A 26,683-nucleotide genomic window follows, 5' to 3' on the forward strand; every position below is an offset into this window, starting at 1 on the left:
ACATATAGAGATTTTTATGGGAGATGGGCGGATGGTTTTCCTTATCCCTATGGACCGTTTTAGGTTGAAATTTGGTAACTATTTGACATTTAATAACAGATTGCTTTGAGGTTCATGCTACCACATACTTGGTTACATCTGTTTTGTTGGTTGTTTGTTCAGTAGTTTGAATTAAAAGCCTCAAAATTATAAAGAAATTATACTGTATGCCTGAAGTGCCGTATAATATGCTAACCACAAGATGTATGATATTATACTAGATGCCTAATTTAGCACTTTGAACATCTCTTCTTAACTGTAAGGAAGTGTGATTCAATCAACGAGCATGTGTGAAAATGCTTTCTTTTTTTTTTTTTTTTTTTTTTTTTTTTTTTAATATTTTTATTACATAATTTCCTCAATTACATTTCCAATACTATCCCAAAAGTCCCCCATAGCGCCCCCCACTTCCCTACCCACCCATTCCCATTCTTATGGCCCTGGCATTCCCCTATATTGGGGCATATAAAGTTTGCAAGTCCAATGGGCCTCTCTTTCCATTGATGGCCGACTAGGCCATCTTTCGATAAATATGCAGCTAGAGACAAGAGCTCCAGGGTTCCGGTTAGTACATCATGTTGTTCCAACAATAGGGTTGCAGATCCCTTTAGCTCCTTGGGTACTTTCTCTAGCTTCTCCATTGGGAGCCCTGTGATACATCCAATAGCTGACTGTGAACATCCACTCCTGTGTTTGCTAGGCCCCGGCATCGTCTCACAAGAGACAGCTATATTTGGGTCCTTTCAGCAAGATCTTGCTAGTGTATGCAATGGTGTCAGCGTTTAGAAGCTGATTATGGGACGGATCCCTGGATACAGCAGTCTCTAAATGGTCCATCCTTTCATCACAGCTACGAACTTTGTCTCTGTAGCTCCTTCCCTGGGTGTTTTGTTCCCAATTCTAAGAAGGTGCACAGTGTCCACACTTTGGTCTTCATTCTTCTTGAGTTTCATGCGTTTAGCAAATTGTATCTTATATCTTGGGTATCCTAAGTTTTGGGCTAATATCCACTTATCAATGAATACATATTGTGTGAGTTCTTTTGTGATTGTGTTACTTCACTCAAGATGATGCCCTCCAGGTCCATCCATTTGGCTAGGAATTTCATAAATTCATTCTTTTTAATAGCTGAGTAGTACTCCATTGTGTAAATGTACCATAATTTCTGTATCCATTCCTCTGTTGAGGGACATCTGGGTTCTTTCCAGCTTCTGGCTATTATAAATAGGGCTGCTATGAACATAGTGGAGCATGTGTCCTTTTTACCGGTTGGGACATCTTCTGGATATATGCCCAGGAGAGGTATTGCTGGATCCTCCGGTAGTACTATGTCCAATTTTCTGAGGAACCGCCAGACTGATTTCCAGAGTGGTTGTACAAGCTTGCAATCCCACCAACAATGGAGGAGTGTTCCTCTTTCTCCACATCCTCGCCAGCATCTGCTGTCACCTGAATTTTTGATCTTAGCCATTCTGACTGGTGTGAGGTGGAATCTCAGGGTTGTTTTGATTTGCATTTCCCTGATGATTAAGGATGTTGAACATTTTTTCAGGTGCTTCTCTGCCATTCGGTATTCCTCAGGTGAGAATTCTTTGTTCAGTTCTGAGCCCCATTTTTTAATGGGGTTATTTGACTTTCTGGAGTCCACCTTCTTGAGTTCTTTATATATATTGGATATTAGTCCCTTATCTGATTTAGGATAGGTGAAGATCCTTTCCCAATCTGTTGGTGGTTTTTTTGTCTTATTGATGGTGTCTTTAGCCTTGCAGAAGCTTTGTAGTTTCATGAGGTCCCACTTGTCAATTCTCGATCTTACAGCACAAGCCATTACTGTTCTATTCAGGAATTTTTCCCCTGTGCCCATATCTTCAAGGCTTTTCCCCACTTTCTCCTCTATAAGTTTCAGTGTCTCTGGTTTTATGTGAAGTTCCTTGATCCACTTAGACTTGACCTTAGTACAAGGAGATAGGAATGGATCGATTCGCATTCTTCTACATGTTAACAACCAGTTGTGCCAGCACCATTTGTTGAAAATGCTGTCTTTCTTCCACTGGATGTTTTTAGCTCCCTTGTCGAAGATCAAGTGACCATAGGTGTGTGGGTTCATTTCTGGGTCTTCAATTCTATTCCATTGGTCTATTTGTCTGTCACTATACCAGTACCATGCAGTTTTTATCACAATTGCTCTGTAGTAGAGCTTTAGGTCCGGCATGGTGATTCCACCAGAGGTTCTTTTATCCTTGAGAAGAGTTTTTGCTATCCTAGGTTTTTTGTTATTCCAGATGAATTTGCAGATTGCACTTTCTAATTCGTTGAAGAATTGATTTGGAATTTTGATGGGGATTGCATTGAATCTGTAGATTGCTTTTGGCAAGATAGCCATTTTTACAATGTTGATCCTGCCAATCCATGAGCATGGGAGATCTTTCCATCTTCTGAGATCTTCTATAATTTCTTTCTTCAGAGACTTGAAGTTTTTATTATACAGATCTTTCACTTCCTTAGTTAGAGTCACGCCAAGATATTTTATATTATTTGTGACTATTGAGAAGGGTGTTGTTTCCCTAATTTCTTTCTCAGCCTGTTTATTCTTTGTGTAGAGAAAGGCCATTGATTTGTTTGAGTTAATTTTATATCCAGCTACTTCACCGAAGCTGTTTATCAGGCTTAGGAGTTCTCTGGTGGAATTTTTAGGGTCACTTATATATACTATCATATCATCTGCAAAAAGTGATATTTTGACTTCCTCTTTTCCAATTTGTATCCCTTTGATCTCCTTTTGTTGTCGAATTGCTCTGGCTAGGACTTCAAGTACAATGTTGAATAGGTATGGAGAAAGTGGACAGCCTTGTCTAGTCCCTGATTTTAGAGGGATTGCTTCAAGCTTCTCACCATTTACTTTGATGTTGGCTACTGGTTTGCTGTAGATTGCTTTTATCATGTTTAGGTATGGGCCTTGAATTCCTGATCTTTCCAAGACTTTTATCATGAATGGGTGTTGGATCTTGTCAAATGCTTTTTCCGCATCTAAGGAGATGACCATGTGGTTTTTATCTTTGAGTTTGTTTATATACTGGATTACGTTGATGGATTTCCGTATATTGAACCATCCCTGCATCCCTGGGATGAAACCTACTTGGTCAGGATGGATGATTGTTTTGATGTGTTCTTGGATTCGGTTAGCAAGAACTTTATTGAGGATTTTTGCATCAATATTCATAAGGGATATTGGTCTGAAGTTTTCTATCTTTGTTGGGTCTTTTTGTGGTTTAGGTATCAGAGTAATTGTGGCTTCATAGAATGAGTTGGGTAGAGTACCTTCTGTTTCTATTTTGTGGAATAGTTTGTGAAGAACTGGGATTAGATCTTCTTTGAAGGTCTGATAGAACTCTGCACTAAACCCATCTGGTCCTGGGCTTTTTTTAGTTGGGAGACTATTAATGACTGCTTCTATTTCTTTGGGGGATATAGGGCTGTTTAGATCATTAACCTGATCTTGATTCAACTTTGGTACCTGGTATCTGTCTAGGAACTTCTCCATTTCATCCAGGTTCTCCAGTTTTGTTGAGTATAGCCTTTGGTAGAAGGATCTGATGGTGTTTTGGATGTCTTCAGGATCTGTTGTTATGTCTCCTTTTTCATTTCTGATTTTGTTAATTAGGATGCTTTCCCTGTGCCCTCTAGTGAGTCTGGCTAAGGGTTTATCTATCTTGTTGATTTTCTCAAAGAACCAGCTCCTTGATTGGTTGATTCTTTGAATAGTTTTTCTTGTTTCCACTTGGTTGATTTCACCCCTGAGTTTGATTATTTCCTGCCGTCTACTCCTCTTGGGTGAATTTGCTTCCTTTTGTTCTAGTGCTTTTAGGTGTGTTGTCAAGCTGCTAATGTGTGCTCTCTCTAGTTTCCTTTTGGAGGCACTCAGAGCTATGAGTTTTCCTCTTAAAAATGCTTTCATTGCGTCCCATAAGTTTGGGTATGTTGTGGCTTCATTTTCATTGAACTCTAAAAAGTCCTTAATTTCTTTCTTTATTCCTTCCTTGACCAAGGTATCATTGAGAAGAGTGTTGTTCAGTTTCCACGTGAAGGTGGGCTTTCTATTATTTATTTTGTTATTGAAGATCAGCCTTAGTCCATGGTGATCTGATAGGATGCATGGGACAATTTCAATATTTTTATATCTGTTGAGGCCTGTTTTGTGACCAATTATGTGGTCAATTTTGGAGAAGGTACCATGAGGTGCTGAGAAGAAGGTATATCCTTTTGTTTTAGGATAGAATGTTCTGTAGATATCTGCCAGATCCATTTGATTCATAATTTCTCTTAGTTTCACTGTGTCCCTGTTTAGTTTCTGTTTCCATGATCTGTCCATTGGTGAAAGTGGTGTGTTGAAGTCTCCCACTATTATTGTATGAGGTGCAATGTGTGCTTTGAGATTTACTAAAGTTTCTTTAATGAATGTGGCTGCCTTTGTATTTGGAGCATAGATATTCAGGATTGATAGTTCCTCTTGGAGGATTTTACCTTTGATGAGTATGAAGTGTCCCTCCCTGTCTTTTTTAATGACTTTGGGTTGGAAGTCAATCTTATCAGATATTAGAATGGCTACTCCAGCTTGTTTCTTCATGCCATTTGCTTGGAGAATTGTTTTCCAGCCTTTCATTCTGAGGTAGTGTCTATCCTTTTCTCTGAGATGAGTTTCCTGTAAGCAGCAAAATGTTGGGTCTTGTTTGTGTAGCCAGTTTGTTAGTCTATGTCTTTTTATCGGGGAGTTGAGTCCATTGATATTAAGAGATATTAAGGAAAAGAAATTGGTGTTTCCTGTTATTTTTGATGTTAAAGTTGGCATTTTGTTCTTGTGGCTGTCTTCTTTTAGGTTTGTTGAGGGATTACCTTCTTGTTGTTTCTAGGGCGTGGTTCCTGTCCTTGTATTGGTTTTTTTCTGTTATTATCCTTTGAAGGGCTGGATTCGTGGAGAGATAATGTGTGAATTTGGTTTTGTCGTGGAATACTTTGGTTTCTCCATCTATGTTAATTGAGAGTTTGGCTGGGTATAGTAGCCTGGGCTGGAATTTGTGTTCTTTTAGTGTCTGTATAACATCTGTCCAGGATCTTCTGGCTTTCATAGTCTCTGGTGAAAAATCTGGTGTAATTCTGATAGGCTTGCCTTTATATGTTACTTGGCCTTTTTCTCTTACTGCTTTTAGTATTCTATCTTTATTTAGAGCATTTGTTGCTCTGATTATTATGTGTCGGGAGGTATTTCTTTTCTGATCCAGTCTATTTGGAGTTCTGTAGGCTTCTTGTATGTTCATGGGCATCTCTTTCTTTAGATTTGGGAAGTTTTCTTCTATAATTTTGTTGAAGATGTTCGCTGGTCCTTTGAGTTGAAAATCTTCATTCTCATCCACTCCTATTATCCGTAGGTTTGGTCTTCTCATTGCGTCCTGGATTTCTTGGATGTTTTGAGTTAGGATCTTTTTGCATTTTACATTTTCCTTGATTGTTGTGCCGATGTTCTCTATGGAATCTTCTGCACCTGAGATTCTCTCTTCCATCTCTTGTATTCTGTTGCTGATGCTTGCATCTATGGTTCCAGATTTCTTTCCTAGGGTTTCTATCTCCAGTGTTGCCTCATTTTGGGTTTTCTTTATTGTGTCTACTTCCCTTTTTAGGTCTAGTATGGTTTTGTTCATTTCCATCATCTGTTTGGATGTGTTTTCCTGTTTTTCTGTAAGGACTTCTACCTGTTTGATTATGTTATCATGTTTTTCTTTAAGGATTTGTAACTCTTTAGCAGTGTTCTCCTGCAATTCTTTAAGGGATTTTTGTGCTTCCTCTTTATTGTCTTCTTCCTTTTTAGCAGTGTTCTCCTGCATTTCTTTAAGTGTGTTATTAACGTCCTTCTTGAAGTCCTCTATCATCATCAGGAGATATGCTTTTAAATCCGTGTCTAGCTTTTCCGGTGTGTTGGGGTGCCCTGGACTGGGTGAAGTGGGGGTGCTGGGTTCTGATGATGGTGAGTGGTCTTGGTTTCTGTTAGTAAGATTATTACGTTTACCTTTCGCCATCTGGTAATCTCTGGGGTTAGTTGTTATCGTTGTCACTATTTAAAGATTGGAGCAGAAGCTGTGTTCCACTCACCAGCAGTCCCAAAATCCTGCGTCGGGGGTCGTGGGTAGCTGGCGGGTGTCAGGCAACCCTGCGCTCCCGCTACCCTGGCGCTGATCCGGCCGGGTGAGGCCTGTGGCCCTACTCAGGCTGGTTTCTGCTTCCCTAACTAATGCAGTCTCAGGTCCCGCGCAATTGGATTGGAGCAGAAGCTGTGCTCCCCTCACCAGAAGTCTTAAGATCCTGTGGCGGGTGTTGTGGGCAGTTGGCGAGTGTCAGCAGACCCTGCGCCCCAGCTGCTCAGGTGCTTTTCTGACCGGAAGAGGCTTGTCGAAAATGCTTTCAAGATTGAGGCTTAGTGGCTTTTCAATTTGTAGATTTTCCTTTTTCTTGTATACTTTATACTAAAGTGAAACAATGTTATCCATCCATAAAGTAAATATTAGTAGCTTCCCTTGCAACATTATTTTTCTCATTAGTGTAATACTTTAAATGATTTATCAATGTATGGGCTATGGTGTATAGCTTATCATAATAGATATTTGCTAGCAAATGTTGAGAAATACACATATTATGTTAAAGAGAGTGAAAGTCTGTTGCAACCACTAAGATACCATCATGCTATCCTTCATGAATGTTCTTAGTCTATTATCGTGTTTGGAGTTCAAACTTCTGACACATTTTTCTCTGCATCTTAACGTTAACATTATATTTTTTTCTCTTAAGCTAAATAGTCTCATTTCTAGAGTTACCATCTACTATGAAACAAAAACCTGAAGTTATTCCAAAGGCTAAATATATGTCAGATCACACACACACACACACACACACACACAAGCACACAAGCACACACATTCACACTTCTCTGCTATTCTCAGTAAAACATGTACCTCCATTTTTTTCATCCTAAGTTCTCAAAGAGCATTACCTAGACATCTCAGTTGTTGCCAAGTTTGTCAAACGGTTAGAACAATTAATTATAAAAAACTAACTATGCATTTTTTATCTGTGGTATGTACTACAGAGAAGCAGGCGAAACGTGCAACTGAATTTAGTATTTATAAGAGTTTAAAATAAAATGATGACTGATGACTTAAATATTGAGCACATGTCCAATACAGCTTATAACTTTGCTCATATTACTCCTTTGCTATTTACCCAGAGACTACATTTTTCTGTGATCTGGGGAGACAGGAAGAAAATATAGAATAGTTTTGCACTCGTTCTATAGGGGATTCGTGAATCCTGTTCACTATAACCTTGGGGAGCATTCATAATTAATGGGCATATAAGCAAGAAGTGACTCCTTAATGCGGAAACATTTGCAGTCATTAACGGGCTGACCTCCTCTAGCTAGGTATCCTCATGGTGCTGAAAGGATAGCTCCCGATCACCTGTGGCCATCCTTCAGTTGCTGGGGCAAGAAGGGAGAAAAGACTAGGAACGGAAGGAAAGCAGACCTTCGGAACCGGGAGTGAGGGAGTACCAATTCCTAACTTCCCTTCATATGCCAAGAAAACAGCTTAAAAAAAAAAAAACACAACATGCTTTAAGTGTCAAGATTGGGTTTTTCTTTTTAAACAGTATTTTCCTTTTCACTTTTTTTCTCAAAGTACAATTTTGAGCCACACGTTCCAAAGAGGATAGGAAAAGGTGAGTTTTATAAATCATGTATTCCACCATTAAAAATCAGTGGCAGCAGCATCCTGTTACGAGAGGATGGAACTGTGTAGAGTTTTACCAGGCATCCCCAGGCGGATGGAGGGTAAGACAGGGAGTGACCTCCTCTGGAGTTGAGCCGATTCCTTATTCAATGGAACCCTCTCCCTCGCCCCGCCTGGCCGGTGCGTCTGGTCCGGAGCTCAGCGCCCTGCGTGTGATTCCCTCCCGCAGAAGGCAAACTGACTGAGACAAAGCAGCCGTACCGAGGCTTCACTGGGGGAGGGCGCGAAGGTGAAGTGGCATAGGGGTGCACTGGGGACCACTAAAAAAGTGCCCTCATTTTGCCTGAGAAAGCCCTATCCCGCAAGCTCACCGTTGAGGTAGCAGAGTACAAAGGGCGACAACTGGAAGGCTCAAACTTCCAGATCTTTCCACCCGCAGCTACGCAGCCCACCCGGCACCGCTCTGAGGACAAAGCGTGTGCGGCTGGCGCTCCCCGCCTGGCCACCGCACCCTGAGCGAGTGGCTCCCCACGGCGGGATGGATCCCCATCTCCGAGGACTGGGGGCCCCTACCTTGAGCAGCACAAAGAGCCCGAGCAGAGGTAGCAGGCGGCGGCCCCCGAGCGTTCCCCTAGGCAGGTGCCCCATCGCGGCGCGACCAGGGACCCGGGAGGGAACGGCAGCGCCAGCAGTTCTCCGTGGCGCTTACAATGACCAGTCCCGGCTGGCAGCCTCAGACTTCGGGCGCCCAGGCGGCTCCGGGCGGTCGCATGTCGCCTGGCAGGTCCTCCTGTGCCCCTGGATGGATCGCTCTCCTCTTCTGTGCCCGAGTCCTGCTAGAACGTGCTTGGAACCGGCGTTGTTTAATGGCTAAGGATGGAGAGGGTGGGGATGGCAGTGGGCGAGGCTCTGCGCCACAGCTACAGCGGTTGCCACGGGAGGCAGGGGTCGGCTTGCGGAAGGAGCTGCCCGAGCTCCGCAGGCAGACAACCCTCCGCGGCCCCCTAGCAACAGTGATGATGTTCTCTCTCAGAGCAAGGAACTCCTCAAGTGCAGATCTTGGGTCCTCCCACCAGGGCCTGCCCGCTTCCCATTGCTAGGCAGCCCCCCAGACCAGGCTCCGCCTCAGCCTTTCCAGAGTCTCCTAGGAAGAGTTGTTTGCGGGGGTTTCCCCTCTTGCTTATCTCAGGCCCTTCTCAACCCCGTTCCTTTGCCCTTATATTTACAAGTGACACTTAATGTTTTCGAAAAGAGGAGTGAATCTCAACTCCTACACCCCCGACCTCAGTTCAATTCCCCCATAGCATCCCATAATCAGCTAGGGAAACTGAGTAATTCTGTGCGTTTCCCCCTCTTGTCCTGTTGCCCACACCTAGCTCACAGTATTTTACACGTATTTTGAATAAGTGTGTAATATATTCTCTCTGTGTGTGAACACACGAAGTACTCCGAATTATCCATGAATAACTAATCTAAGAATTTAGAATCACAAGCAACGATTTCCATGAAGTGTGTCTCATGTCTACTTATCTGTCTCTAGAGGTTTTGTGTAGTTTTTGAAATACAACTCTATATTTAAAAAAAAGTGGGATTCATTATATTAAGTCATTTCTTTTTATCATGTAAATGTCCTGGGTGGGCCCCGAGGTGCTGGAATTTTGTTTTTATCCTTCAAAGTGTGGTATCGGGTGACAGTAAAAGGCACTGTGCACTTAGGAGTGTGTCACCAGCACTCTGGGACACAGTTGAGGAATGGTGGCCTGCTATAGGACCAGAGTCGTGTGTGCTCGTCTTTTTCTACAGGAGGACTATAAACTAAAGGTTTGGATTAGGAATTTTTGCATGAATAGATCGAGGCACTAACGGTTCTTCACAGAACAGAACAAGGCTCTGGGCTTGTGTGTGTTTCCCTTGCTGGCACCAAAGCTACCTCAGTACACAGCCCTGATGGTCTTCTGTTCAGCGCCCTCATGCCTGTCCTTTGTTGGCCTGACTCTCATGGCCTCCCCCCCCCCCAAGGTTTTCCCTGCTTCCCCCTTCTGGGCCAAACTCGAGGGCTTTCTAAGAAATGGTTCCTCAGACCTGCACTTTCCAGAGCCTTTGGTCTGATATGTTTTTCTTTTATTTTGAGGCTTTTAAAAGTGGTTTTCCATTTCCAGCTACATCAAAGAGGCTCCACAGTGATCTAATTTCCAGACAGAGATGCTCAGGTTGGGGCCTAAGTGGTACTCACAAGTTTCTTTTAAATCAAGTTTTATTTTAGTATCAGTATGTGAATTAAATACATATGTAAGGTTAATTGTGCATATACATGTATATATATATATATATATATATAATAGGGATAGGAATGTTTGATCTATTTTAGGCATCAGGAAGCAGTTTTGCTCAAATATTAATCTTATAAATGCAAAAGGTACTTTCAAAATAATGCATTACTTTAAATACCCCTACCTAGCTGTATGCTTCATCTTCTCTCTGCTCAGTTAAATCACACATTGCTTAGCCCTGCTGCTCTCACACAGATGTGTACGTGGACCACTTTAGGGCAGCAGCAACATTAAGTGGTTAGTGCATCACCGCCCAGGAAAGCACTAGTAATTAGCATGATTAATATTCCATTAGCAGCACGTGACTACATGGCCTGAAGACTGGAAGTTTTATTTGGTAATCATAGAAGAGTTCCTTTCCAGAGATAAACATTTTACATAGTGATCACAGGGGGAAAAAAATAATAGTCTTGCTTGTTCTTGTGTCTAAACCAATGACAGGACCGCAAATTCTTACCAGAGACTCCCGCTAAGACTGCGTATGTGGCGTTGACCGTGGTGAGCTGATTCAGACCACTAGCTGGTCTTCCATTGCAGTGTTTCTAAAACATGTTAAATCTTACTAAACTAGGTTAGAGAGTCCCAACAAGAATGGCCGCAGGTAGCATTAATGTGTGCAGTCATTTTGGTCCCCAGTTGCCTGAAAGTATCCATTAGGTTTTTCCATCTCAACCATGCTGCTTCCTAAAGAGGGCTCAGACACTGTATTCTCTAGATGTCACTCTGTCTGGAGAAAGATAAACATAGAACAAAATGGACCCCCTTGTGCACTGAATTTTAAATGAAATGACTCTCAGAATGAAACAAAGCTGTTTACTTGGAAAAGGATAATAATTAGTAGTTAGGGATCTGAGAGACCGACGATGTTAAGTCCGAAAGATTATTTATTTGACTGGAAGAAATAGTTTGTTTTTCTTTAATATGTAAAACTCTTGTTCTCGCCTCTGTGGGTCAGTCACATCTTTCTTTCACATACAAACAGGGGTAATAGCAGCCAGGGAACGTAGCTAGAGTCCCTGCAAGAGCCCTAATGACAAGTCAACTGGGACTCCTGCACTGCCCTGGCCAATGAAGCTCTACTGTGTCCCCCAGAGACAGCTCTAATGCAGTTCCACGTGTGCAGTCCCAGCTTCCAGGACTGAAATAACTTGCAAGGCTGTCAGCAGTTTCAGTATTAGACAGTTGCTCATGGTGGGTGGGGGGGTGGAGGGGCTCCTCATTGACAAATAATTTGCTTTGTGTAGATTACGGGGAGGAGGAAAACTTAAGTCAGGAAGCATCAAACGGTACCCAACCTGGAAACTCACCATAGATGTTAAGATTGCCAACCATGTTCCTTGGATTGCAATGTTTACCGAGTGTGGACTGAAGATTACACGAAATGAGTTCTCAAGAGAAGGACAGTCAGCAACGCTCTGGTTTTCGGTCTCTTTGGACATTTGTTTAGCACTCTCCCCCTGATGAGGCCTGACTTCTCACCTAAGAACTGCGTTGACAACTCATAAGCTCCAAGTCTTTCAGAATGCACGTGATCGACAGCTCTCAGGTGAGCAGCAGGATGGAGCTACCAATACTCCTTCCACTTGCCAGGATGGGAAAGCAGGGGTACCCACAGCCGAGGCTTGTATCCGCTTTCACATGTGTTAGCTCCTTCTTCCCGTCAATAATTCCTAAGACATCTTTTTTACTTTACTCCTTATATAGTTCTAAAAAAAAAAAAGTCAAAAGGAAAAATACACCATAAGATGTAGTCTTCATAACTCAGAAATATCTATTTTAAAAACAAGAAGACGAGTATGTGTAGAAAACATGAGTAGATATTTATCACTGGACACCAACTGTAAGCTGTCTTAGACTGGGAAGGCAGACTGCTATGGTTCAGATGTTGTTCCTTGTTTGGGGCCCATGCACCCAGGATTACTGGTTGGTTCTAGTACTTAGATTGCCCTCAATCAGTATGAAGTGACCTACCTTGTATTTTTACACGTGATTTTTTTTTCCTAAAAAGGTATGGTTAACAATATTAATTTCTAAAATATTTTCCTGGTTGTTGTAGACATTGCTGTCAACCACTTAGCTCTTCCTCGTCTCTAGCCTTTGCGGTAAATTTCACTTTAAAGTTCTAACGTCCTGTTAGAACGCTTTAAGGAGGGCTGACCTTAGCTTGGCAGGAAGAAAGGTTAGAACCTGACGGTGATTTGTAGCTGAAGAAAGACATAGCGTGGGGTAGGTAGAAATGGCGTCTCCTCCCCCCTCCCTTCCTTCTTTACTTCCCTTCAAATTAAAAGTACACAGCTTAACTCTTACTGTCTCCTGTGTGTCTAACATTCAAGAGCATCAAAATACACATCGCCTTTAAAGTGGCTGTAAATGGGCAATTACAGAGAACTTGATGATAGAGATTCCAGAAGCTGGATACAGGTCATGAAACCATTCATCATAAGTTTGGAGAACGCACTGTCCAAATGGAAAGGATTCTACCAACAGGCACAATTGTGTTTCATTGACATCTGTACACAGTCACAGTAAACCTATTTTCATGCTAAAATTATAAAGCTGGTAATATCCCAAGGTCTATTTGTGAGAGAAGATGAGAAGCTGACTAGGGGGTGGGGTGGGACATACTACTGGTGGACTGAAGAAAGATGGAAAAGAAACCATTTGAGAAAGACATTGTACTAATTCAAGGGAAATTAGAACAATACAGTTTGTAGAAAAGCTACAAAGTGTATTGTTCTATTTATGTAAGTTCTTGGAAACTGCAAATCCACACATCAAAAAGAGGATCAGTGATTTCCAAGGCTTGGAGGTAGTGGATAAAGTCAGCCAGAAAGGAACCAGAGGAGCTCTTGGATGGAGATGTCCTAAATTTTTACTTGGGTGCCTATTATATCTTGGCACTTACCAAAGCTCAACAAACTTTAGTTATATACATCTTACTATAACTGCATTAACCAAGAGTTAGTAAACGACTTAGACCAGTGGTTCTCAACCTGTGGGTCGGGACCCCTTTGGGGTTCAAATGACTTTTTGATAGCAGTTTCACATCAGATATTCTATACATCAGATATTTACAATTCATAGTAGTAGCCAAATTATAGTTATGATATAACAATGAATATAATTTCATGGTTGAGGTTCCCTGCAACACGGGGAATCACTAGGAAGGTGGAGAACCACTGAAGTCGATGGATCTCAAGTTATCTTCAAACTCATTAAATTGTGCATAGAATATAAAACTTCCCTCTTGGTTTTTGTATAGAATCTCTCACTGGAACCTGGGGCTGGCCAATTAGGCCACGTTGAGAAACCAGCAAATTCCAAAGATCTGCTTCTCTTCCTCTAAAGCAAATGGGCTCTATCATGCTTTTCTCCACCACCACCCCTACCTCTTTCCCCTCCTCCTCTCCCTCCCCTCCTCCTCCCCCTCTTCCTCCCTTTTTACATAGCTGCTGGGAGTTAAACTAAGGTTCTGCTGCTTACATGGCAAACGCTTCACCGACTGAGTTAGGTCCACAGCCCCCATACAAAACCTATTTGCATGTCAGTTTATACCTCGATAGACTAATTTCAAAAGACTTAATGCTTATCTATATGTGTCAGCATTTTAAACATCATTTCAAAATAATTATCAATCAGAATTCTAGATCAAATTCAGTTTGCTGATTACATGTGTGGCTCCCTCAGAATCTCTTTAGATGTAACCTCAGAATCCATCTTATAGAATGAATTCTTTCTCTCCCCTTTTGTATTACAGATCAATTAATTACTATGCCACTTAGTAAGTATATATTTTTCAACTCCTGCCATCATGAGCATAATAGAAAGATGAAGATACAGTCGTTGATTTCTGGGAGCTGACAGTCTAGCAGGAAAGATGTCACAAGTTAGGTGCAAAGATGGAGACAGATACTAACAGCATTCGGGGGAGGCAGAGGTAATTGACAAACCCTGAAGACAGAAATCCAGGATTCTGTCTCAAATAGAAGAGTACAGTCAAGTGGGTTCAGACTGAGGCACAAAAAGCCCTTTGTTGGCACCAGTGTGGTACAGACCTGCCATGCCATTGTCCCAGGCATTCCATGTAGAAGCAGGAGGACCAGGAGCTGCAGGACATCCTAGGCATCCCAAGACCCTTCAGAGACTCTTCTTCAGTTATTACCCATAACTGCGTCTTCTTCCATGAGCATGCAGCCTAGGATATTTTCATAAGTTTTTCATGCAAGTAAATGTTGGAATAAGTCTGAGCCTGTGGAATGGGGTAGACGTGTTGTGCATTGCTAGGTCTTGTGAAACTTCCATGCACAGTCCTAGAGTCATAAGAAACCAGAGCTAAAAGAACCCCAAATCTGCTGGCAGAGGAGAAACCCCTACGTTCCATCCTCCTACCCCCTTGCTGCCCTCACCTCCTGTGTTCTCCACGAACTTGCCTTGAAAGTTGCAAAAGAGTTGTTGTTTACCAGGTGCCAGGCTGAGGGAGTGAGACTGACAGAAAGTTTTCAAAACAGGAGTAGTATGAGCTTCTGGAAAGCTGGAGTGTATTCATGTTTTCATAAGGGGGCTGAGAAGAAGGAACGAGTCCCCAAGTTATAGGGATTACACAATTAGATGTCTGACTTTAAATTCTGGGTTGGGGAGGGAGCCAGTAAAGGCGGAAGAAAACATCTGTGAAGCCAAACCTTCAAACTTGCTTTGATCCCCCTCTGCAGGTGGCTCCTCACCCAAGACCAGTGCTCTGACCACACTTGGCACCAATGGCAGCTCTCAGGGCTGAGGCACACCTGTGGCACCCACCTGCTCTCCTGACATTTTGAGACACACATGATTTCTATTTTCGGCCCACTTTCCATGGTTGCTTGTTTGCTTCTCTGGATGGGCTGGCCTATGCTGATTTGCGAAATCTATGCATGCAGCTGGCATCCCTCAATCCCATGCCCTCAGGCCAAATCCAATGCCCCTTCCAACAGCCCAGAGTCCAGTGGGAATATAGTGGTGAAGGCAGAGATCAGCCTCAGGAGCTGGGGGTGTGGCTAAGGGAGAGTACACAGAATGCTTGTCTGTGTCATCCTAGTGTTCTAGATACTGATGTGAGATGGTGGCGGAGAGTTTGAAGCCAGCCTGAGGAACATAATGAGAGTGTCCCACCACACACAGAGACAGAAACACAGACACACAGACGCACACACACACACACACACACACACACACACACATTCTCTCTGCCTGTCTCTCTGTCTCACATACACAAACATACATTCTCTCTCTCTCTCTCTCTCTCACTCACACACACACACACACACACTCAGGCTTTGAAGGCATTCTTAAACTATAGCAAATTTAAAAGTAATACAGCAAGCGATCGCTGTTCTACTGACAGAGCAGAACACAGCTGTGTTTAGAGATGAGCTGTCCTCGTGTCTATAATTTTAAGCTGCACCACAAGATAACAGATTGAGGGGTGGGGGTGACTATAAGACAACTTTAGCAAACCATTGTGGATTATAGCATTTAGTCTACAGGCCCAGGTTCTTTGCGTAGTTCTTTTGTGTATTCTGTATCTTTTGTGTATTCTGTATTGGGCATTATTTAAGGCGAAAACGATCAACTGCGTACCTTCAATTACTTTACCAACTTTGAACAGTCTGCTCCACCCATGGTCCGGCACATTTACATGTGCATTTACGTGTGCATTGAGATTATGTATCTGTTCTCTTTGTGCAGTTTTTCCGAAGCACGGGAGCTGAGTGGCACATATGCAATGACATTCTTGACTCCTAAATATTTCATGAGCCTCAATATCACCGTGGTGCCAAAGGTGGAAAAGGGACTCCACTGTGTCATCTAAGAGCTGCTGTTCAAACTGTCCCAACTAGCCACAAAACGGCTCTCACCTGCTTAATTCCTGTCCCAGAATCTAATCACTTGCTTCGAGAGCCCGGTGGTTTTTTAGTCTCTAAACATAACCATCACATTCTCTTTTTTACTTCTTTTCTAAATCTACTTTAAAATTATTTTGTGCATATATGAATTTTCCTTGCATATATTTTTGAGTATTACATTTGTGCCATGTTCCATGGAGTTCAGAGAGGGCATCAGATTCCCTGGGACTGGAAGGAGAGGAGGAGGAGTAAATGCTGGTAACCACCAAGCTATTGCCAACCTCTTCAAAAAATATTTTTAAAATTTATCATCATCATCATCATTATTAATTGTGTGTGTATGTGTATGTGAATTGGAGTAAGTTGTCACCCTGCATGATTTGGGTTCCAGAGATTAAACTCTCCACCCTTACTGGGTGAACCACCTCTTCCCTGTCTTTACTTTTTCTTTTCAATTTATAACATTGGCTTTTGTTTACAGCGTTCTCACCAGACGCTACAGAGTATCCCACCCCTTACATCATCTGTTGTTTCCACTCTGGTCCCACGCCACATTTGCTGCAGCCCGGAAGGTGAGAACTGGACACTTTGTGCACTTGTGCTAAAACATTTTTGGCAAAGATACCTTGTAACTGTGGGCACTTTTTGTGTCCTTCATGCTGTGAAATACATACTTCCAAGCTATGTGATGGCTAGCAAGGCTTGAATTTATTATATGAATGAGGTAGTGATGGGAAACCTCCCCAAGGGAAAGGCATGCTTTCTCCTTTATGATAACAGGAGGTGAGTTGCGGGCTCATGCTCTAGAACTGTGTGCCCATTTCATTGGTTATGTCTTTAGTTAATGACTTCAGCGTGCATGTTAACCTTGCTTGTGTCCATTTTTACACTGGGTTTTTCAAGGTGATCATTTTTTTCAGTACTTATTCTGGAGATGTTGCTTGAGTGTTAGTGGGGGAGAGAGGGTCGATAGGCCCATTCCATGGATGCCGGCACATCCAGAGGCCATTATTCTCCATGTTTTTAACAGGTAGGAGTCTCTATATTAATTACTCCACTGCGCAACAAGATGCTTCTCTGATGAAGGTTGAGGGCAGAGCAATTCTGTGTATACAAATATAAATATTTAAAAGGGAGGCTGACAGTGTGGCCATTTAACTAAACAACACCGACAGATTCTCTTCGATAGCCTATAGCTTTTCTAGCCATGGACTCTGGTCATGTGTACAGTACCAGGCATAACTATTTTCCAATGGAGCCAGCTTACAGTCCAATCAAGAGAGTGGCTATCTAACCCCATGAACAGAAGAGTCTTTGTACTACTATTTCAGTGGGCACACACAGAGGGACAGACAGGTCATACTAGGTCTGGGTAAGGCTGTCAGTGTCTTTTCTTCTCCAGAAACCAGCATGGCACTTTCTGTCCCCATGAAAGCTAGCCAGCGAGGAGAATTTTCTGCTCAGTTCAAGACAGATTTCTCGATGTTCTGTGACCAAAGCGTGTAGAGTCTTCAGTAGTAGGGTCTTACCATCTAGTTTTGATGAGCAGCTAAGCCCAATGGGAATTGACTAGAAATGCAAAAGCCAGAAGATAGGGAGGAGTCCTGAGAGGCTGGCCTCTAGAAAGGACTTGGCTGTGAAGCTCATGAGTTCACAGCAGCCATAGCTGTGTGAATAGGTTAACCTGGGATATGACAATATGGTAACATAGAATATGATACCCACATACAACCTCCAAAAGTCAAATAAAGTCTAGTACCACCTCTAGCTGAAGAGCTTATGGCAGTTGGTAGCTGCTAAGGAAGGGGGATTGCTTTTCTTTGAAATGAGGTTAGCCATTGGGAGTTGCCCATGATCCAATGGATTGCCTCCTACATGTGAGCATATGGGTACCACTAACTGAGCTTAGTGTGCTATAAAAAAGAAACAAAATTACTTGAAGTTGGGAGGGAGAAGTGATAGGTGTAGGAAGGATGAAGGAAGCTGGAGGTAGGGAGTGGGGGATGGACATGATCGAGATACATTGTAGACCTGAATGAAAGTTTCATATCTCTCACCCCCTCATACTAGTTAGTATCCTTCCTAAAGAAGGCTTTTGTTCACCTCTTTCTGGTTTTCAGTTTCTCCAATTTTAACATTGATTCTAAAGTGTGTGAAGCTCCCAACATTTGCTAACAATTTGATCTGGAAACAAACGTGTCCCAGGCTGATCACCACAATGAGGCCTCGCCATCTCCAGCATCAACTTGGTGCCTTTGTATTCTTAGTGTTTCCATTCAGAAGTAAAGGGATGATGCCTGGTGACTCTCTAGACTCTCATGCTGTCACTGTGACAATGACTGGATGCCTCGGAAAGGAAGGCTGAAGGCAAAAATGACACTTACTTTCTAGGGAAAGAAACCCCTTTCTAGAATCATGCATACTTACCAGTTAGTTTGCAGCACTGAAATTGTGAACAATGTGACTCTAACCCTACGAACTGCTAACAGTAAGGTAGGTAACTAACTCTGTCAGTAACACTGACAAGTACTCTAACAAAGTGGCCAGAGCATGGCCACTCCCACCAGCAACAGCAGGGGATTCTTGTTGCTCCAGATCCTTCAAGACCCCGGAGCCTAAAGGACTCAGGGCGTTCTAGTGGGTAAGGAGTAGGTGGTATCTGCTGCTCTGACTAGTGTTTCTTTCATGATATAAATGATGCAAGAATCCTTTAATATGCATCTTTGACCCATCAGTTTCTTCTTTCCTTACCTGTCTATTCAGGTCTTTTCTCCAGTTTTTAAGTTGGGTTATTTACTTTCATAGCGTTAGGTTTTAAAAAATCCTTTGTGTATTTTTGAAGCAAGTTTTCTTTTTCTTAAGAGCAGTGCTGTGCAATTATTTTCTCTCAGACTTTGGCTCATCACTGTATCCTCTCAACAGTGCGTTTCTAATTTTAGTGCGATCCAACTTACCATATTTTTTTCCTCTCATGGATTATGCTTCAAATGTTTTGTCTAAAAACCCAGCACACACACCACTCCTAGATGTTTCTCATCCAACATTTTATTACTTATTTTCCTTTAGGGTGGTCCAACAGTTGCAGCTTGAATCATATCGATCGCTAAACTCTGTGTCTAGATCATGTTTACACTTGGCATTGATCATCAAGCGTCGCCTCGGCTTCTATTCTAAAAGAACAATGTAGAAGTCTCTTCTCGCAACAAAGCAAATTAACTTAGGAGATGTTTCAAAAATAATCCATGCGTTTATGTAACAGGTATTGTGCTCTTACTAGACCCCTTTTGTGTCCGGTGCTCAGGATGCAGAAGCTGTGGAAGCAGAAAGATCCAACATAGAAATGCCCTCAGGCAGCCATGTGTCGTGGGTACATGAGGATAACAAGGAGACACGGGTGCTTCTACTGAGGTGATTCCCAACCTTTCTAAAGCTGCAACCCTTGAGTGCAGTCTTTCATGTTGTGGTGACCCCAAACCATAAAATTATTTTTGTTTCTACTTCACAACTGTAATTTTGCACTGTGATGAATCGTAATGTAAATTTTTTTGGCCCTAGAGGTTTGCCAAAGGGGTCATGGCCCATGGGTTGAGAACCACTGGTCTAATGGACGGTTCAGAAGGAGAATTGCTAGGGGAAAGTTTGCTGGAACACTGAACATGATGTGAGGCCTTGGATTCTAATCTGAGGAGCCAGAAATGAGTCCAGGTATAGGAACAGGACAGTTCTGCCAGATGGGAAGTTTACTTGGCTTTTTGTGGAAGACATGCTCTTGGAGAAGCAAGTTAAGAAAACCAGCTAGGGTCCTGGAGAGATGGCTCAGTAGTTAAGAGCACTGCTTACCCTTCTTGAAGAGCCTGGTCCCTCAAAGCCATCAGTAACTCCAGTTCCAGGGCATCTGTTGTCATCGTCTAGAATCAATGGACCCTGCACACATGTGGTACACATACATATATACATAAAAACCAATCATACAAATAAAAATACATATAAAATTTTAAAAAACATCTAGAGGGCTATGGAGTAATGCTGGTAAGAAATAATGTACTGAGAAATTCTGTGTGCAGCAATAAACACAGAAGGCTTCTTAAACGCAGAAAACAAGATTTGCTTGTGTGTCACAAAGACAGAGAGGAATTAGCTGCCAAATGTTTAGCCTGAACAGAAAGGAAGGTCTGCACATGCCTTGAAAGAGGAAAACAGAAGCAGGGAGGGGTTGATGACAGCGTCAGTTCTACACGTTAGTTTCCAGGTATTTATCAGATACCTAAGTAGAAATGGTAGATAAGGGTTGAGCAAGCCATTGTGGACATGAGGATTTTAGTATAGACAGGAGTGCCACACACATATATTCGTTATAGAAGATACTCTGTGAAACTTTGATCTATAAGGTCTATAAGGAAGATCATAGACATGACAGAGAAAAATCCAAAGACCAAGAATCTGTCTAATGCTTGTTTTCTGGGTTTTTTTTTTTTTTATGCAGCAGTGAGCTCTTTAGAAAAGGGTGGAGCTGGGGAGAAGACTCAGAGATTGAGAGCAATGCTACTCTTGCAGAGGACCAGAGTGCAGTTTCCAGCATGCACATCAGAACGTTAACTGTGTAGCACACAGTTCCAGAAGCTCCAGTACCCAATTCTGGTCTCTATGTATTCACGTGCGTGTGTGTGCGCGCGCGCGCGCGCGCGCGCACACACACACACACACACACACACACACACACACACACGCAGGTATGCACGCACAGAAGCATATTTTTAAAATTAAGAAGATAAAAAGGCATATAGAGGGAAAAGTCTTCGTTCTTCCAATCGGATCAAGACTCATTTTCACTTGTATGTAAGTCTGTGAAGGGCTTCTCTAAATATCATAATCCAATTTAAGAGGCCAATATGAATGTATGAGTAGAAGCAAATACTAAATTCAAACTTTCCACATAAGTAAATGTCCTATTATAAATTTTGTTAGTGGTGTTTAAATTTTATCTTAGTGTTTCCTTTATCATTGCCTAATCCTTAGGTAAATATCTCATGTATTAATTCATTCTTTTGTTTATCAGATATTTGAGTATTTAATGTGTTGAGTACTCTGTTCTAGGTCCTGTGACTTTAATAATAGTTGGTTTTATTCTTTTCCTATTTCTTGTGATTTGAAACAAAATGTCTTTGGATTTGTTTTAGTGGGGATCATACATAGATATTTTCATTTTTAGAATTGACGTTAGCTATGCAAAATGAAATACATGTACCTTTACTGTTTTATAATCTCAATAACACCAGCAAGACTTTGTGTTCAGAAAGTTCATAATAACAGTGACCTCTAAAAATATCTTACTTCTGGGAATTCCAAGGATTTGTAAAGCAAAAAGCTCCTGAAGCCTTGGAGTCGAGCACGCCTTCACAGTGACCTTGGATCTTAAAGGATGTTCTGGGAATCACACTGCCTGGCTTTGAGGTTGAGGACTCCTGTAGGTCTCCTCTGATCCATATCAACCACCTCTGGGCTTTTCATAGGAACCGAATACGCTAACCAGCCCTTGAAAGAAAGGACTCTGGTTGCCTTCATTAGCCTAATATAAGACCCTAATATTACTTAGCCATTTCCAGGTGATAATAGCAAAGGAAGATACATTTTATTTTATTTTTTAATATATTTTATTACGTACTTTCCTCAATTACATTTCCAATGCTATCCCAAAAGTCCCCCATACCCTCCCCCTTCTCCCCCATTTCCCTACCCACCCATTCCCAATTTTTTTTTTTTTTTGGCCCTGGCGTTCCCCTGTACTGGGACATATAAAGTTTGTGTGTCCAATGGGCCTCTCTTTCCAGTGATGGCCAACTAGGCCATCTTTTGATACATATGCAGCTAGAGTCAAGAGCTCCGGGGTACTGGTTAGTTCATAATGTTGTACCACCTATAGGGTTGCAGATCCCTTTAGCTCCTTGGGTACTTTCTCCAGCTCCTCCATTGGGAGCCCTGTGATCCATCCACTAGCTGACTGTGAGCATCCACTTCTGTGTTTGCTAGGCCCAGGCATAGTCTCACAAGAGACAGCTATATCAGGGTCCTTTCAGCAAAATCTTGCTAGTGTATGCAATGGTGTCAGCGTTTGGAAGCTGATTATGGGATGGATCCCTGGGTATGGCAGTCTCTAGATGGTCCATCCTTTCATCACAGCTCCAATCTTTGTTTCTGTAACTCCTTCCATGGATGTTTTGTTCCCAATTCTAAGAAGGGGTACAGTGACCCCACTTTGGTCTTCATTCTTCTTGAGTTTCATGTGTTTAGCAGATTGTATTATATATCTTGGGTATTCTAAGTTTTGGGCTAATATCCACTTATCAGTGAGTACATATTGTGTGAGTTCCTTTGTGATTGTGTTACCTCACTCAGGATGATGCCCTCCAGATCCATCCATTTGCCTAGGAATTTCATAAATTCATTCTTTTTAATAGCTGAGTAGTACTCCATTGTGTAAATGTACCGCATTTTCTGTATCCATTCCTCTGTTGAGGGGCATCTGGGTTCTTTCCAGCTTCTGGCTATTATAAATAAGGCTGCTATGAACATAGTGGAACATGTGTCCTTCTTACCGGTTGGAACATCTTCTGGATATATGCCCAGGAGAGGTATTGCTGGATCCTCCAGTAGTTCTATGTCCAATTTTCTAAGGAACCGCCAGACTGATTTCCAGAGTGGTTGTACAGGCTTGCAATCCCACCAACAATGGAGGAGTGTTCCTCTTTCTCCACATCCTCGCCAGCATCTGCTGTCACCTGAATTTTTTATCTTAGCCGTTCTGACTGATGTGAGGTGGAATCTCAGGGTTGTTTTGATTTGCATTTCCCTAATGATTAAGGATGTTGAACATTTTTTCAGGTGCTTCTCAGCCATTCGGTATTCCTCAGGTGAGAATTCTTTGTTCAGTTCTGAGCCCCATTTTTTAATGGGGTTATTTGATTTTCTGGAGTCCACCTTCTTGAGTTCCTTATATATATTGGATATTAGTCCCCTATCTGATTTAGGATAGGTAAAGATCCTTTCCCAATCTGTTGGTGGTCTTTTTGTCTTATTGACGGTGTCTTTTGCCTTGCAGAAGCTCTGCAGTTTCATGAGGTCCCATTTATCAATTCTTGATCTTACCGTGCAAGCCATTGCTTATTTTTAAGGCAGAATATTTTATTTCTAGAGTCGAGGATTCCATAGTGAATCATGTCCACAATGATCCGAGTAATGAGACACCCTATGGAAGAGGAAAACATGTTTCCTAGCCATGTGTCTACTAGTGAGTTTATGCTCAAAACATATAAATAGCTCCAACAACTCAGGAGCAAGAAAACAACTTAATTAAAATATGGGCAAAGAGCCTAAACATATGTCTAATGAATCATATTCACTGTAACAAACATCACTTATTAATCTTGTAACCTCTGGGCTTTAAAATGTAGAAAAATTAAGTTGAATTGAATCATCATGTTCTATAATCAAAAAACATTACAGCTCAGCCATCTGTGTTCCCATACCTAAAAACAAATACTTTGGTGCTGAAGAGATGCCTCAGTGGCTAGGAACATATACTTGCAGAGGGCCCAAGTATGTTCTATGAACTGCTTATAATTCCAGCTTCAGGGGGTGCGAAGCCTCTGGCCCTGTCAGGCACTGTACTCACATCCAGAAAGCACACAGGCATGCACATGACTGCAAATTAAAACAAAGTACTTCTAACTGTTTCAAAGTTCGCCATGAAGCGTGAAAGACATCCTGTAACTGAGTGATGGAAAGGAACTAGAGAAGAAAGTTGAATGACGGTTCTGTACCAATAAGATGGGGAGCATAGGCTACATCCAGATAACCAGAGCAGAGTTTTGTACTGAGAGAATGCAGCCTGGCGCTTAAGTAGGTGGTAACAACAGAAGACTGATGCTAAGTTTCTGCTACTGAAAATGCAAGCCAGACCCAGACATAACACCTTCAAATGCCATTGCTTGCAGTCAGTCAAGAGAACAGGCTTAGGGATGCTGAGCAGTCAGTAACCAAATCTCAACCTGTGCGTGGATTGTTTGTGAATTTTTCAACTAGTCATTGAACCCTGAGGAATGACCAAGATCTCAAGTTTATCTTGTACAGTGATAGAAAGCAAGGAAGGACAATGTGTAACTTTAAGTGCTAACAAATTAACAGAAACAACAGAAGTCATAAGAAAGTAACTCTAACTCAATAAAACATACACTCAAGTTGAGTTCTTTCAAAGAGGCCAAAAGAAGAAAGTAATGCTACATCCAGACAGGAAGGTGTATGGAGAAGATTCATAAAACCCAAAATATTTAAAAGATGGAACTACACATAGTTCTTGATCCTGTTTTTCTTAAAACTCATAAAGAGAAACTCATGAGGATTTAACCTTTTTGAAAGCAGATTCAACATTTAATTTTCTGCCTTTTAGTTTTCCTGCACATTTTTCTATATTGTAAATCTTCCTCTAATTTAGATGTATCTAATGAATTGTTCATTGTCATTAAGTACATACCGTTCTTAATTTCCATTAACACATTTAGACTTTTTATATAATACTAGACTATAATTTTTCTGAATTTATTTAGAGATTTATTTTTTACTTAAAAATGCAATGCATTTATGGTATTACAGAGGACAATGAAACAGAGTTTAAAAAAACATATCGCTACATAATACATGCACAGCATTTTATTTACTTACTTACTTACGTTGTTTAATTATTTAGTGTGTGTGTTCTGTATGGGTGTGCACTCCAGTGTGTGTGCTTTCGTACAGACCAAAAGTTGATGCTAAATGGCTTCCTCAATTACTCTCCACCTTGAAAACAGAAAATTATGTGAATATGTGTGAGTAGTGCCTATGGAAGCAAAGAGTCGGATTCCGTGTAGATGAAGGGCTACCTGGTGTGAGTGCTAGGATCCAATGCAGAACTTCCAGAGCAGCAAGTGCTATTAGCCGCTGGGTCATCCCTCTCGTCCCTCCACCCTATGTTTTGAGACAGGGTCTCTCACTGAACCTAGAGTTTACTAATCTGGGCAGGTTTGCTTGTTGGAATCCTATCCTCCTATCTCTGCCTTCTACCTTGGGATTGCATGCACCACTGTCAAGCCACCTGTATGTGATACTGAAGATGCAGGCCTTTCTGTTTGAGCCATCTCCTCAGCCCATTGCTTAACACTGTTTCCTTGGTTTGCTTGGTGGAAACACTTGACATTGAGTCTTTTATCGATGTAACATTATGTTAGTAACTATGGTCACAATGTTGTACCATAGACCTTCTAAAGGTTTCCTTAACAAAATATCCTCAGTCCTACCCCAGCCCTCACCCTATACCCTGTTCCTGTGGCTTCCAAGTTTAGTCACTACACTACAGAGGACCGAATTCCAACCATTTTTATTGCTGCCTGGAACGTCATAGTGTGCATGTCTGTGTGACCTTTTCTTAACCTGTTTAACCCATCTGTCTATTGCTGGGTACTAGTGCTCACTCATAGTGCTCTGAATGTGCCTAGTGCTGCAGAGAACTTGGGAATCCTGGACAGAGCAACTTCGTTTCCTTTGGATTTATGACCAAATAGTGATTTTGCTGTCACGTGACAGTTTCTTTTACATTTCTTTCAGGACCCTCCATACTGTTTCCCATGGTAGTTCTACTAACTTGCGTTCCCATCAGTACACAAGGACTCTTCTTGTTCTGTGCCCTCTCAACATTGCTATCTTTGTTTGGATAATAGCAAGTAGAATGGGTGTGAAATACCAACAGATAATGTTTTAATTTATTCAATTTATTCTTCCAATAGCACCTTTGACTGTTTTTAAAATATCTCCTGATCGATTTTTAGGGACTTGTCTATTTGAGACCTTTGCTCATTTTTACATTGGGTTGTTTTTTTTTTTTCCTCTCAAGTTGTTTGGGTCCCTCGTCTATTTGGAATATGAACTCATTGACAGATACATAGTTGGCAAATATTTTTCCTATCTATAGAGCATCTCTTTACTCTTTAAAGATGCCCCTTTATCTGTGAAGAAGCTCCGTGGTTTGACATACTTCCATCTCTCTAACTTCACTTTAGTTGCTGGTGGTCTAGGTGCCGTATGCAAAAAGCACCTTTGTCTGATCCAAGGCCACGGAGCTTTTCTGCATGGTAAGTGTGCCCAGGTAACACCTTGCTGGTAAATGCAGGGAGTTATTCCTGGGCTTTACATTATGTTTCCACTGGACAGTGTGGCTGCTTTTTATGACAGTACCACACTGTTTGGAATACAATGATTTCATAATTGGTGTGAGAAAAAATGACCTGACACCCAAAAGTCTGGCAATCACTTTATAAGAAAAAACACTGAACATAAGTATCATTAGATGTGTTAAAAAAATGTTTACCACAACCCTATTGGTATGCATTAAAACCTGTTAATGGACTAGTTGTTTTCTAATTACATCATAGATCAATAAATTACAGTATAATTGTGTCTATTCATGTCCTAATTGCCATATTGCAGCAAGAACCAATCAATAATAGCAACTTTGCTGAATCTAAGCAACAAAATATTGAAGTAAAAAAATGGCATGTTCTAGATAAATGTACCAATATTACCCCCATACACATTTAAAAAGAAACAAAACAAAAGCAACCACACAAATAAGAAT

At 41.6% G+C, this 26,683-nt stretch overlaps 1 protein-coding gene across 2 annotated transcripts in view; it reads right to left on the reverse strand.

Annotated features, from left to right (window-relative positions):
- The window catches only part of Ptpro (protein tyrosine phosphatase receptor type O), a 219,663-nt gene extending 210,854 nt beyond the window's left edge, over nucleotides 1-8,809 (reverse strand). For both annotated transcript variants that reach the window (XM_021164482.2, XM_021164481.3), the window contains exon 1: nucleotides 8,385-8,809. In XM_021164482.2, the coding sequence (XP_021020141.1) occupies nucleotides 8,385-8,459 (75 nt within the window). In that variant the 5' untranslated portion in view covers nucleotides 8,460-8,809. The remainder of the gene's footprint in view (nucleotides 1-8,384) is intronic.
- Nucleotides 8,810-26,683: the final 17,874 nt, after the last annotated feature.

Source organism: Mus caroli, unplaced genomic scaffold (genome assembly GCF_978045245.1).
Source record: "Mus caroli unplaced genomic scaffold, Mus_caroli_1 scaffold_7, whole genome shotgun sequence".
NCBI lineage: Eukaryota > Metazoa > Chordata > Mammalia > Rodentia > Muridae > Mus > Mus caroli.